Source organism: Lissotriton helveticus, chromosome 6 (genome assembly GCF_964261635.1).
Source record: "Lissotriton helveticus chromosome 6, aLisHel1.1, whole genome shotgun sequence".
NCBI lineage: Eukaryota > Metazoa > Chordata > Amphibia > Caudata > Salamandridae > Lissotriton > Lissotriton helveticus.
In genome coordinates, this window is record NC_136067.1 from 905290401 (window position 1) to 905304196 (window position 13796).

Sequence of the window (13796 nt, forward strand, 5' to 3'; positions counted from 1 at the left end):
GCTGAATTACATCGCTGTGTTAGCGGCGTATTAGCAACGCTTTTCTAACAGGCGAAGTGTAATCCAACAATAGACTGCGATAATCATCATTAGCGTGTGAAATAGGGGACTGTGTACCTAACCACACAATCCACCTCCCATAGGCAATACTGCTAAGTCAGGTTTTTTTCAGGCGTTAGGAACATGCAATAATCGGGGCTTAGCGTGCGTTTTGTTATCGCTTTGCTGTTCAGGAACAGCGTTGTTGATACAGCAATGTTGATTTTGCGCGCATTTCACATGTTGTCTTAGGAGGGAACGCCTACTTTGTATCTCATTAGCGATATCCATCACTGTAATGAGTTGCGTTACGAAATCGGCTGCTAACATGCGCTAATGCATGTTAGCGATGCCTTGATGATATTGAGATAAAAATAATCGCTGCTTTTTCGGCGCCATTTGCCGAAAAAGCGGCGATATATCTCCTGATAATATGCCCCTCTGTGCGAGGTCTCAAAGTCTGTTCTCGTAATACAGATGTATGGTATTTGCATCAGCCAAGGTAGGTAATAGGTCAGTAATACTTCATCTTTCAGCTTACCTGTTTAATTGCAGCCCAAATATATTTTATTCATTTTTTATTTACAAATATTTTAGGTTGTGCTGACTTGCGAACGGGCTTCAATTAATTCCAAAAGATGCCATTGATTGATATTGGTATCCTCTGAGGCTTGGAGATTGAGGGCGGGGGGAGGTGGGTATTGATGGGAATAATAAGGCAGTTAAGTGAGGCCATGTCTTACTCTGTGAGGAAATGTGGCATCAGAGCTCTACCTTGTAATGAAAGTTAGGCATCCATTTTAATGAAGCTGGCATGGTTGAGTTGATGTTGACACAGATAATAGGAGCTGAACTTTTCTTTCGAATGTTGGTTTTGGCTGATGTATATTCCACCTCGTGTCTCGAATCATAAACAAAGCTCACTTTACGGTTGGTAATATCAGTGAAAAAAGACATACTTTTGTAGTATTTATCAGCATTTTGCTTTTTTATCGTAGGCCTTATCCTGTCCTGGACAACCCCCAGATCCTGACGGCGCGAAATTCTTGGTATAAGCAAGAGAACAAGGCCATCAGGGAGTTCTACGACCAGCAGCATCAGAACTGGTGTGAGATTGACTCATGGCGCAGCAAGTGGTGGATCTGGAACAAAGTGACCGAGGAAATCCAGGCGAGCATCAAATGCCTCCAGGATTATCTGGAGAGGATAAAAGAAGGTAAGTGGCCACTCTGTACACGTTTATTTTCAACCCACAGTTCACTTATCACTGTCAAATAAAACAAATAAAAAAACACTGGAACTTCTTCAATGGTTACCATTTCTCTGTGGGACCAGTATATTCAACTTGTGAAATTAAGAGTCCCTAATGAGGCAGCTCTCTCGCCTGGGCCACTCTTTTAGGGCCTAACCAATTAGTTACTTGGTTAAAGGGTTTGTGGCCGAATCACAAAACTTTTTGGAGTGCGCGCTATTTCATGTCCTTGGTGCTAAATTAAGCCAGCACTTGATGCAAACTCATTTTACCACTGCTTTACGAAAGCAAATTAGTGGAAGTGGTAATGTGTCCAAGAATATCTGGGCATATTGCTTGTGCCGCATGTTGTTTTTTTGGAGAGGTGTTGTGGTGTTTTGTTTGCTGTTGTGTTTTTATGATACGTTATTTCATTGTGTTATTGTGTTGATCAGTGATTGGGTGTTGCATTATTTTTTGACTATTTCATTGTATTGTGTGCTTTTATGCTTTAGTTGATGTCGCAGCGCTCTTAATGACACACCAACACAGGAGTAACTTTCATGCTTCCTTCTTTATTCCCTGCCAGCCTCACACTGCTTACAGACTACTTGCTTCCGGTTACCTCACTTCCTCTTCCTGTTGCTTGCCTGTCCTGTCTCAGCCTGAGGGTCAGGCGGGACGATGCTACATCTCCCCTGTTTTTCAAAGTCTCACTACTTCTACATTTCTTCAACCAGACGTCGAGGTTTTCTTATCTGACGCTGCGGTCGTTCTCTGTGTCCGGGTGGTGGACTGTGATGAGTCGTGATTTCAACCATCCGTCCAGGACTGTGGTGGCTTCGGTCACTGTTGTCACTCTGATTGGAGGAGTCACTTGAGGGTAAATTTGACGCGGTCTCTTGGTGGCCGCGCCGGTTGCATTTTCTGAAATGCGAGATGTTCCTCGTTATCTGCTTGTGGTCAGCTTTGGCTGTGACCATGGTTCCTTTCCTCTTGGTGACTTGCATGGGGGTGTCGAGGTATCGACTGTCTGCTTTGGCTCGCCGATCGCTTCGCACTATGACCCAGTCTCCTTCATGTATAGTGGAGTCCTTGGCATGTCTGCGTTGGTCAGCATATATCTTCATTCTATGCTTCTTGGTGTGGTCAATGTCCACAAGGGTGTTATGATCAACAGTGACATTTCGTCGTTGAGGATTCTCGTTCAACATGGGTAGTCTTGTTCGAGGTGTTCTTCCTAGCATCACAGTTGCTGGGCACTGTTCAGTGGTGCTGTGCGGCGTATTGCGGTACGCTCTTAGTACTTCGTTTAATGTCTGCTGGATGTCTCGGTGAGTCAGTTCTGCCTGCTGAAGTGCCTTCTTTAGTGTCCCCATAAATCGCTCCACCATGCCATTTGCCTGTGGCCACAATGGAGTGATTTTCTGATGTTTGAAATTGAGATGGGCTGCGAAGTTCGTGAACTCATGGCCGTTGAAGGGGGGTCCATTGTCTGTCTTTACTCGTGAGGGGATACCCCAGGCCGCGAATATCTCATCGAGCACTGGGATCACAGTCGTTGCTCGAGTAGATGATATTAGTTGTGCAAAAGGAAAACGGGAGTATTCATCCATGGCAACAATGATGTATTGTCCTGATTGCAAAGGGCCGAAGAAGTCGACTGCAATCTGTTGCCATACTCCATCTGGTAGCTCGGACATTTGTAATGGTGCAGGCGGTTCTTCTCTGCTGACTACTTGACATGTGAAACAGTCTTTTAGCGTTGTCTCGACCATGTGATCCAGGGAGGGGAACCAGACTCGTTCCCTCAAAGCTTTCTTGGTCGCATTGATGCCTCTGTGCCCTTCATGTGCCAAGTTTATGACCCCTTGACGCAGTTTGAGTGGAATTACGATTCTCCCCCCTCTCAAAAGAAGACCATTGTCGCTGATGGAGAGCTCTTCGCGCACCCGTTGAAAGGCAGCTAAGTCTTGGCGAAGGTGAGCTTGTTCAGAGGAGGATTGCTTCGTGTCTCTCCAGGAGTTGGAGCGAATCCTGGTCATCACTGCTTGAATGAGAGGGTCAAGTGCAGATGCTTCCTGGATGGCCTCAACAGGGACCGTGGGAGGACATGCTGCGTCAACAACAAAGTGGAGGTATTCATCGGCCACAGAGAGAGCAGATCTGGCTCCAGCAAGCGGGTGTCGTGACATGAAGTCAGCTGGGTTTTCCGCTTTCCCGGGTTTATGAATAATGGAGAAAACATAGTCCTGGAGGCGTAGTCCCCACCGCTCAATGCGAGGTGGCATTTTTGCGTTGGGGTTGCCGAAGATCGTAATGAGCGCCTGATGATCCGTGATGATCGTAAAATGTTTGCCATACACAAAAAGGTGGAAATGTTCGCAAGCCCACACCACAGCCAGGCTTTCTTTTTCCGGCTGGGAGTATGCTTTTTCAGTGTCTGTGAGACTGCGGCTTGCATAGGCAATGATGTGACGTTGCTCCGAATCATCACGGTATTGGGCCAGGATGGCGCCCAGGCCCACAGGACTGGCGTCCACTGTGATCTCGGTTTTCTTCTTCGTGTCAAAGTATGCCAGGTTGATGGCCGACCCCACAGCTTGTTTGATCACGGTGAATGCGTGTTGGCATGCCTCTGTCCATTCGAACGGCTGGCCTTGGCGGGTGAGTTCACGTAGCGGGTAGCTGATCGTGGCGTAGTCGCGGATGTAGCGCGCGCAGTAGCTGGCCATGCCAAGGAACGAGCGTAGGTCTGTGACATCTCTAGGTTTCTGGGTGTCGGCCAGGGCCGCTACCTTCTCGGGATCCGGTCTCATGCCCTCTTTCGAGAAGATGTGCCCGTAGAATTTTAGAGTGTCTTTGTGAAATTCGCACTTGCTAGCATTGAGGGTTAGATTCGCAGTCATCAGTGCATGACACACTCTGTCCAGGGCCGTGTCGTGTTCCGTTTGATCCTTCCCAAATACCAGCAGGTCATCACTGTAGTTAAAAGCATTTGGGATGCCTTGGATGACTCGCCTGATGGCCTCCTGGAAGATCTCGGCAGCCGAGGATATACCAAAGTTCAGGCGTTTGTACCGGAATAGACCCTGGTGCGTGGTAAAAGTCGTGATGTATCTCGACTTGTCGTGAAGCTCCAGCTGGTGGTAACCTTTGTTGAGGTCTAGTTTGGAGAACACTGTGGCGCCATTCAGTTTGGTAATCATGTCACTGATATGCGGCCCAGGGTGGCGTTCCCGCTCAATAGCGGTGTTGGGCGCGCGCATGTCGACACATAGCCTGACTTTATTGTCCTGCCCCTTTTTCGGAACTACCACGACCGGCGATACCCAAGGGGTGGGACCCGTCGTGCGCTCAATGATGTCTGTTCTGAGGAGGTCTTGGAGTTCATCATCGACTGCCTTTTGTAGATGGAACGGCACCTTCCTGTGGTGCTGAGCAATGGGTGTCATGTTTTCGTTGATGTGAAGTTTTACCTTGAAATGGTTGAGCTTCCCAAGGCCTTTGAACAGGTTGGGGAATTTCGCCACGATGTCTGGGGTGTCCTCCGTCATGTAGAGGAGTTCCACGAGTTTGAGTCTTTCCGCCGTGGGTAAACTGAGGAGGCAGTCAGCCAGGTCTGGCCCTTCCACTACATGAATGTAGGCGTCAATTGACCGGTCCTTAAACGTGAGAGTGGTGCGGAAACGGCCCAGGCACGGCAGTGGCTTGCGTGACATCCACGTGAAGACGCGGACAGCTGCTGGTTCCAATTTGGGCTTGTGTTTCATGCTCTGATGTTCTAAGGCACAGATATAGTTCAGGGAGGCGCCAGAGTCCAAAACAAATTTCGCTGGGTGATCACCTATCAGGATGTCGAGTTTCGGATACCGTTTCAGTCGATCCGGGTCAGCAACCATGCATATGTACTCATCACGATCCGGGGTAGTTACCATGCAGATGTACTCGTCACTATCTTGTGATGTGAGAGTGCGTGATGGCGATCCACTGGAAGTGTCTTTGCGTGAGCGATAGGAGTGTGACACGTGACGCCTGGTGCTGTGGCTACTTCCGGAGCGTCCCCTTGACTGCGGTGAATAGGCAGACTGAGCGCTGGAGTTAGATGAACTGGAGGACCTTCTTCCTCTCTCTTTCACGGCTCGGGCATGATGCCGCGACTCATGTCCTTTGGTTGAGGACCTATGGCTTGGTTGTTTGGCTTGGCATGCAACCTCAAAATGATTGTCTCTTCCACATCGGTGGCATCGTTGCCCGATTGCTGGGCATTGACCTGAGTGCGGGTAATCTTGCCCACATCTATAGCAGGTGGACGTGGCTTTTGTGGACTTCTTGTGTCGTGAGTTTCGACGTGACGGGTAGGACTTGCGAGAGGTGGACGAGGACTTGTTGCTCCGGGATGGTCTGTGAGCGTGAATGCGCAGAGCATGGTCTTTGTGATCTGATGACTTCTGTGTACCCATTCGCTTCGCGTAGTCCTCGGCCTGGTCATTGATTCTTGTCAGTTCCTCGATTTCGTCTAGTGTGTATGGTTTCTTTAGGAGTCTCCGGCGTAGTATTTCGGATGAACATCCATCAATGATGCGGAGTCTCAGGGCATCTTCTGTTTTGAAGTTGTCGAAGTCGCAGTATCGTGCAAGTCTCCGGATGCGCATAATGAAGTCGCTCATGCACTCATCTTTCTCCTGCATGGCAAGGTTGAACGTGTGGCGTTCATAATCCACATTGCGTTTGTGGAGAAAACGTCTATCAAGAGCAGCTTTGGTTTCATCATAAGTGGCAGTTGCTGCATTGGGCAGTTCTTTGATGATTTGTGCAATGTCTGGACCAATCAGATTTCTCAAGGCTACAATCTTTTGCTTGTCATCTTGCACTAGGGAGCCAACCATATAGTCCTCAAAGTCTTCACTCCACGTTTTCCACGACGGACCCATACTGTTGCCTGGGGTCAGTGGTAGTGGCTGCGGTTGACGCATGAATGAGGCCCCAATGGGCTTAGTCGCCATCGTGGGCACGTTGGTTGGAAGAGCTGGCCCTCCTGTACTGGGAGCTGGGCTTCGTGGCCTTGTCGCGCCAGACGTATTGGGAGCTGTATTGGCCAGGTCGGAGGAACTGTCCGGGCCCTGATCGGACATCTGCAGGTGATGAGCTCTTGGTGGCGCTGGCTGGCTTTATTTGTTAAATCTTGTCCAGACTGTACCGGCGTGCTGTTAGTTTCACGCTGTGATTTATGCCTTTAGTTCCACGCTGTAATGTATGCCTTTCCGTGGCTCTTTGTTTCTTATTAATATATATATTGAGTCTTTGTGGCTCCACGAGCCGCTCACTGGCTCGGCTGCTGCTGAGAGTGATATTTAGTTCTAGGACCGGTTGGCGCCTGACTTTAAGATGGCCGCCATGGACACTGCATGGCTCGGTTTATGGGTGAGCGCCTGGCTTCAAAATGGCCGCCGCGCAGGACATTCAGCCTCGTGTCTTGTTTCAGGCAGCGCGCATGGTGGGAGCGGTAGGGTTTGAACTCACCCTTGCTCCGCGCGCTGTCCCCGGTCCTCTGCTTCAGCGCCTCTTGGTCGCGCTGGGAGTCGGGCGCTGTTCTCTGTTGCCGCGCGGACTCAGCTTCAGTCTTCTTGGTCGCGCTGGGAGTCGGGCGCTGTTCTCTGTTGCCGCGCTGACTCAGCTTCAGTCTTCTGGGATCACTCGGTGAGGGGAGCACGCGGTGAGCGCACTCTGGCATATGCGCCTTCCTTCTCACGTACGGTGGTTAAACTTGCTGGTGCACGCGTTCTCGCTTCTCAGCGCTTCACTCAGGCAGCTAGGTGGCTTGTGGCTTCGGCGGATGATAATTTCCGCTGCAGGGCTCGGTGGTCGGCCACATGGGGTGGCTGAGCGATGGGCTGCGTGTGGGTTTTCGTTTCATGTCATCCCACCTTCGTCGCCAGTGTCGCAGCGCTCTTAATGACACACCAACACAGGAGTAACTTTCATGCTTCCTTCTTTATTCCCTGCCAGCCTCACACTGCTTACAGACTACTTGCTTCCGGTTACCTCACTTCCTCTTCCTGTTGCTTGCCTGTCCTGTCTCAGCCTGAGGGTCAGGCGGGACGATGCTACAGTTGGGTTGTAATGTTATCTTTTGTATGGTATTGTTTGCATTCTGTTTTTTTTTCTTACTGTAGAGAACTCAACACATTCTCCTACGTTTCCAGCCAAAACCAGTAGATAGTTTTAAAGTTCCAGTAATAAGCAACTATTTACCAGGGTGGTAAAATTGCGTTGCTGCATTTCTTCAACTACTTAATATTCAATTCAGCCCAAAACCGTCCAGAGACTGGCCTTATAGCAGATCCAGTGTTTACTTCATGTGATGCTGCCCTTAACATCTTTTTCCAGTTAATGGATTTCGAGTTGATATGTTCTACAGTATTCATAATACAGACTTTCCAAAACGATATACTTGAGCAGTCCAGATCTGGGACCCTTGTCCCATATTTCATGCGAAACAGCACATCTGTACCGTAGACTTCAACATAAAACATTTGTTGGCCTGATTTATGCCGAGTGGTGGGATGAGTAAAAGAGCAGCCATTACTGTGGAAGCGCATTACTTCTCCTAATTAGGCAGATAAAGTACACCTGTTACAAAGTCCCTAAATATGTTAATGGCGTGATCATGTCGATGCTAAAACAACCTGCAATATTAGGATGACATGGACATCGAAATTGCTCATCTTACTTTACGCTAAGACACATATAGTATCTGTATATTGCTTGCCACGTTTTTTTCGTTCTTATGATGATTGGGTAATGCTTTCTCCTGTCGTTAACAGGGAAAGCGGCCAGTATTAATAACCTCTGTATAACTCCACAAGAGCTGCAGTCTCGGCTGGGGGTATTTGCACAATACTGTCCTGTCAGCCTGGCTCAAAGGGGCGAGCTGGTTGACTGCTCGGTAACCTCATCCCTCGAGTTTGCCGCCGAGTTCAGAGGGCGCTACTACAAAATGGCTTCCCAGGAAGAACTGAATGTAAGTATTTTCTTTGAAAACCCCCGCTAATCCCTATACATACGAAACTAAAATGCAATTCTGTTTGCTTGTGCATCGTTTTTTTTTTAAAGTGTGTTCCCGGTGTCTTTTAAAATGGGGTCAGCAAGGGATGTCTGATATACTTGTCTGTAGGCCTTTGTGTTCATGAATGTGCTGCTCTTGTTGATATTCATGTATTTGCTACAGCTTTCTGTATTCATCTAAGTGCCACTATTGTTTGTTTATCTGTGCATGCTACTATTGATTACCTTCATGAATGTGCGGCAGTAGTTCGTACACATATATGTTGCTGCTGTGTGTGCTCATGGATCTACTTTTAGTGTTTGTATTCATGCATGTCCTACGTTTTGTTTGCATTGACAGACATGCCACTTTGTATTTATAGTTGTGTTACTATTTTTTGTTTTGATTCATGTGTTGCCATTGTTTGCATGCATGGAGGGGCTGCTGGTGCTTTCCGTCATGTGTGTTTTACTATTGATTGTATTCACAGATGAGCTGCTATTACCTGTTGTCGTGTATGTGTTTCAGTTTTATTTATTCACATGCCACTGTTGTTAGTAGTTGGGTTTGCCACTTTTATACAGACGTTTGGTACTGCTGTTTGGATCCATAGATGGTCTACTCTTATTTGCATTAAATCATACATCCTTTGTATTCACATGTGCTACTGTGGCTTGTGTTCATGCCTATGCTACCATTATTTGTATTTATGGGTGTATTAGTATTATTATTGATGTTTTTGCTGCCATTGTTTGTATGAATGGCGGTGCCGCTCTTATTTTTTATTAATTTAGTTTCTACTATTCGTAATGTTTGTGGATGTACTACTTGTATGTATTTATGGACGAGGTGCTATTATTTGTTTTCCTGTACATTCACCAGTTCTTTTCATTTAGGTACATAATACTGTTGTTAGTAGTGTTGGGTGTGCTGCTCTCGTACATGCCTTTGGTACTATTGTGTGTATCCATGAGATTCTACTATTTTATGTATTTATCTGTGGTTTGGATTCAGATGTCCTCCCATTGTTTGTATTCATGTACCTACTACTAGTGTTTTACTCATAGGTGTGCTACTGTTGCTGTACTCATGCCTGATCTATAATTGCTTACATCCCTAGATGTGCCTATTTGTATTCATGCATGTAATCCTGTTGTTGGTGTGCATGGAAGTGCTCCACTCACTTGTATTAATGTATGTTTTAATATGGATTATAGTCATGGATGTGCTACTGATGTTGGAATAATGATGAATTCTATATTGTGCTCTTGAAAGAGTGAGTGAGTACCCACTGTCTCAAGAATCCTAGAGCGGCCATTAAAGTCAAAAGCAAAAGAAAGAAATATACATGTTTGTAGTGTGCCCTGATTTCACAGTAGATGAGCATGGGTGAGTGAATCCACAAGAGATTGGTTAGAAGGGCTATGCACTGTTCTTAAAGAGAGGGTGGTAGAGTAAGTAAGAAGGGTAAGGGAAAGTAGATGGCTGGTATTTTGTGAGAGTTTCTGGTGAAATATTGGTATTACCATAGTGCAATTGATTTTAGGGCATCCAACGTACTATGTGAGGCAGTTATCAATATGGAAACATTTGTAAATGATAAATATTATCTTTAATTCTGTCTGTAATACAGTTTAGTTACTTAAATCATTCCAGGCAGCAAAGCTTCCCTTTGAATTAACTAACGGCTCATGAATTAACAGTTATTGCAAGTATGTGAATTATAAGTGAGAATGACCACCATCAGAAGAAGTATGCCCTTGCTGCATCTTACTGTCCCACAGTGGGACACACAAAACCTACACAATTGTTGCCAGATGTGTGATTATCAGATAGAGACATCTAGTCACAGATTCATTACCTTTGTATTATCCCCAGTACCCTTGCACGTCGGTAGAAGGTGTCATGTGACTCCGTAGTGACAACGTCCTCCAGATGTGACATTGACAGAGCCCATATAAGCTCTCCCCTGATGCGCTGATGTCAGTTTCTTCCTTTTCACTCTTCCTACCCGGATCTGGAGAGCGGTGCCTCTGGCTGTTTTTTTAGCCTATCTCGACATTTTTGTCTACAAAACAGTGTGTTTTTTTTCTGGATGCCCTCAGGGTTCAACACCCTGTGGGTCCTGTGGATGGCAGGTGTCGGCCACAGACCCTCATGATATTTGGAAACACCATGACTCAGAGGAGTGCGACTCCTGTTGCCAACTTCAACCGAAGGCGTTGCAGGAACACTGCATGAAGCTCTTATAGTTGAGGTTGTTGCAGGCTCCGTGTTGTTTGCGGTCACCTTCTCGTTCCATGAAACACTCAAGGCCCTAAACCAGCAGTCCTTCCCACAAGCGTCGTTCGATCTCGGTGTCTGTAGATAAGTTGCGACATAAGTGGTCAAAGTCACAGAATTCCCTGACTTCACCATGTATGTTTAACATCTCTGAAACCCCTTCCTGTCCTCTGGTTGAGGAGTCAAACCCTGGAGCTGGGCGACTCTGAACCAAAAAAGGCAATATTATCACTCCCTTCATGCCATCTTCGGATCTCCACCTCCCTCTGGTGTGTGTCTCAGCCCCAAGGAGGCCAAAGGAGCCTTGACTGAATCCACGTCAGCAGGGACTCCCTCGGCATCAGCGAGGCACTCTAAACCCATAGTAGGATCCCTGTCGGCTCCAGTGCACAGCCCTTCGAGGTTACCTTCTGCGACAACAGTACCTGATCAGCCAGCTCCGACGTCGACTCCAAAGGCGGCGGTCAGAGCTACTACATCGCTCCTCTCCGACACCAAGGTTGCACCACATTGACGTCGGACGGAGTCGGGAACACTGTTAGTCGAACGATTTACCTTGGGCTATTTTCCGCCTTCTACAGAGGGGCCCCCAACTGTTGCTCCTTCAGGAGACCAGTGTTTTTGTGAAGATGGAGATGAGATTGGCCTTATTCCACCCATGACCGACACATCTTGGCCTCCACTGGGGGTTAATTGGATATCTGAGCTGGGTGAGGCAAGTGACCTTGAATCTTCCCCTTCCTCTGGCTTGTTTTCTCATTCCGGCCTTGCTACTGAGGTTAGCTCTGCTTTTGCTGAGCTTTTGAGGAGGGTAGCCATGGCAATTTTTTCTTTTCGCCCATTGACTACTCGACCATCCTCTCTTGGGTTTGGTTCGTACGGAGGTTTGGTGAACCTTTCAGATTCGTTTCTGGGGAGTTTCCATCATTTCTCATGAGCTCTGATGAAGTTATAACCCCTTGAGAGTTTGTCATCCCTTCAACTGATGAGTTTGGACAATGACGATCTTTGGTGACATTTCAAGATCCTCACGCATGCTCTCACAGGAATTGTTGACTGGGCACAGGTTGTATCATAAATATTGAGGCTCTCATTTCGTGCATGGATTTTTCTCCCTCTCTCTCTTCTCTCCCTTTGGAAGAGGTAGGGTTATTTCTCCTCCATAGTCCTGGTATACTAAAGGTTTGTTTCTGAGTTTAGTTTATACCTTCCAGCCAGTGTATGGGTCCTGTCTACCTTAAATACATTTTGTATATGGCCTTCATGCTTGTTATGCTGTATGCACTGCCACTCAATCTGTTATTTCAGTTCCTTATACTGATCTTTTGGTTTTGGAACTCCACTTGTGGCATATGGTCTTCCACAACTATTTACTCTGTCTTTTATCCGCTGCTTTAGCCAGGTCCCTTTTTCTGTTTGATATTCTTTCTTTAAGATGCAGACTACTTATCTGAATAGGCCCTCCCGCTATTGGCCTCTGTTCAACTTGATCTTTTTATACTCCCAGATAGTAGCCTTCGTTAATCTATTCTAGCAGGATTGTTTTTCACCTGCTGTTTTCTTTTTCAGTTATCTCTCAGCTGCCTGATTTTGCCCATGAAGTTGGTAGTGTTGTTTTATGTTCTATCGCTTTTATTTTCTGGGGTGTGTGGTATCTTCCACTCCCTCTATTCTTTTATACGGTACCATGCGGCTGTTTGCCAGCTCGTCGTTGCCACATCTTCTGTCCTTGACCAATGTTGTGAACGTTTATATGTCCCCTACTTAAGAATATTTTATTATACAGTGTATATCTATTTATCTCTCTCTCTCTCTCTCTGTCTCTCTCTCTCTCTCTCTCTCTCTCCCTCTCTCTCTCTCTCTCTCTCTCCCTCCGTGTTTCTCTCTCTCTCTCTCTCTCTCTCTCTCTCTCTATGTGTGTGTTTGTGCACATATTTTATACATCCTATATAGGTATCTCTATAAACCGTCATGTTATGCTACCTTTATTAGAAGGGAGTGCGTTTTTGCTTACGTTGTTACACTTTTCCTTTTGTCCTACAGGGACCCTCACTTGTTTGTTACTCTGCTATTGCTAAACCTTCCTCCTCTGTGGGTTCTATGTAGGGGTGGGCGGAATTTGCATAGTCACGCTTCGCAAAGCTTCACAAAACTGTAAAAATTCTCTGAGAGCACGCAGAGTTCCACGAACACGCAGAATTGCTTGTTCCGCCCGTTCGCGATGCTTTTTTCCTGTTTGCGAATGCTGTTTGCATGCTCGGGGGAAAATATCTCACAAAGACGCATTTTGAAAGTGCGAACAAGCAAACAATTCCGCGAAGCCGAGGATCGCAGCATTTTGGGCAAGTCCACATTCTCCGCCTGAACGCGAAATTACCCAAATTCCGCAAATTCTGCAAGCGGAACGGAATTTACCGCCCAGGCCTAATTCCCTGTAGAATAGTGCCAGATAACTCACTCCTTTCCCTGATGTATTTCCTGTGACCTTGAGTGTTCTATGCCGATATTGTTATTATTGTTGCCACTGCTTTTCCTAAAGCATTTATTTGTGCTCTCTCCATCACTTGGATCTATGGCACAGAGCTTTGATCCAGTGGTATAAACTATTGTCCTTGGGCTTCAGCCGCATCCACTAATGGTGCAGCTGCCATTGGAGGTGCTATTTAGTAATATGTTTATATAAAGTGCCTTTTCCAGTGCCTCTTATTCTTCTTCCACAATAGTTCTGGTTAGGCATCTTCTGTCCTCACATACTTTCCAGAGAGCCGGTCACTCTCTCTTATAATAGGCTGGCTTTAGAGGGATCAGTTTGCAGACCCTCCTCCGAAGATGTTATTGCTTAGATATCGAATTCAAAGGTAAGGAATCTGCGGCTAGATGTCTCTATCAGATGAATAAGTTACTTACCTTCTGTAACGCCTTATCTGGTAGAGACGGGATCTAGCCTCAGCTTCCTTACCGACTCACCCATCCTACCCACTCTAGTAATTGGTTTATCCTTTGTCTACCAGATCCCTTTCTAAGCACTCGTGTGCCTTTCATTGGTGGTTCCACGTTTGTAGGTCAGGAATTTGTCACAGAAAAAACTGACATCAGTTTGTCAGGGGAGGGTTTATATGGACTCTGTCAACGTCACATCGGGGGGACGATGTTGCTTCAAAGTCGCTCAACACCCTCTACTGACGTGCAGAGATA

At 46.6% G+C, this 13796-nt stretch overlaps 1 protein-coding gene across 5 annotated transcripts in view; it reads left to right on the top strand.

Moving 5' to 3' along the window:
* Positions 1-13796, top strand: part of AK9 (adenylate kinase 9) — a 1611121-nt gene that overhangs the window by 1355318 nt on the left and 242007 nt on the right. For all 5 annotated transcript variants that reach the window (XM_078648533.1, XM_078648534.1, XM_078648537.1 and 2 more), the window contains 2 exons: positions 1038-1255; positions 8098-8294. In XM_078648533.1, coding sequence (XP_078504659.1) covers positions 1038-1255; positions 8098-8294 — 415 coding nt within the window. The remainder of the gene's footprint in view (positions 1-1037; positions 1256-8097; positions 8295-13796) is intronic.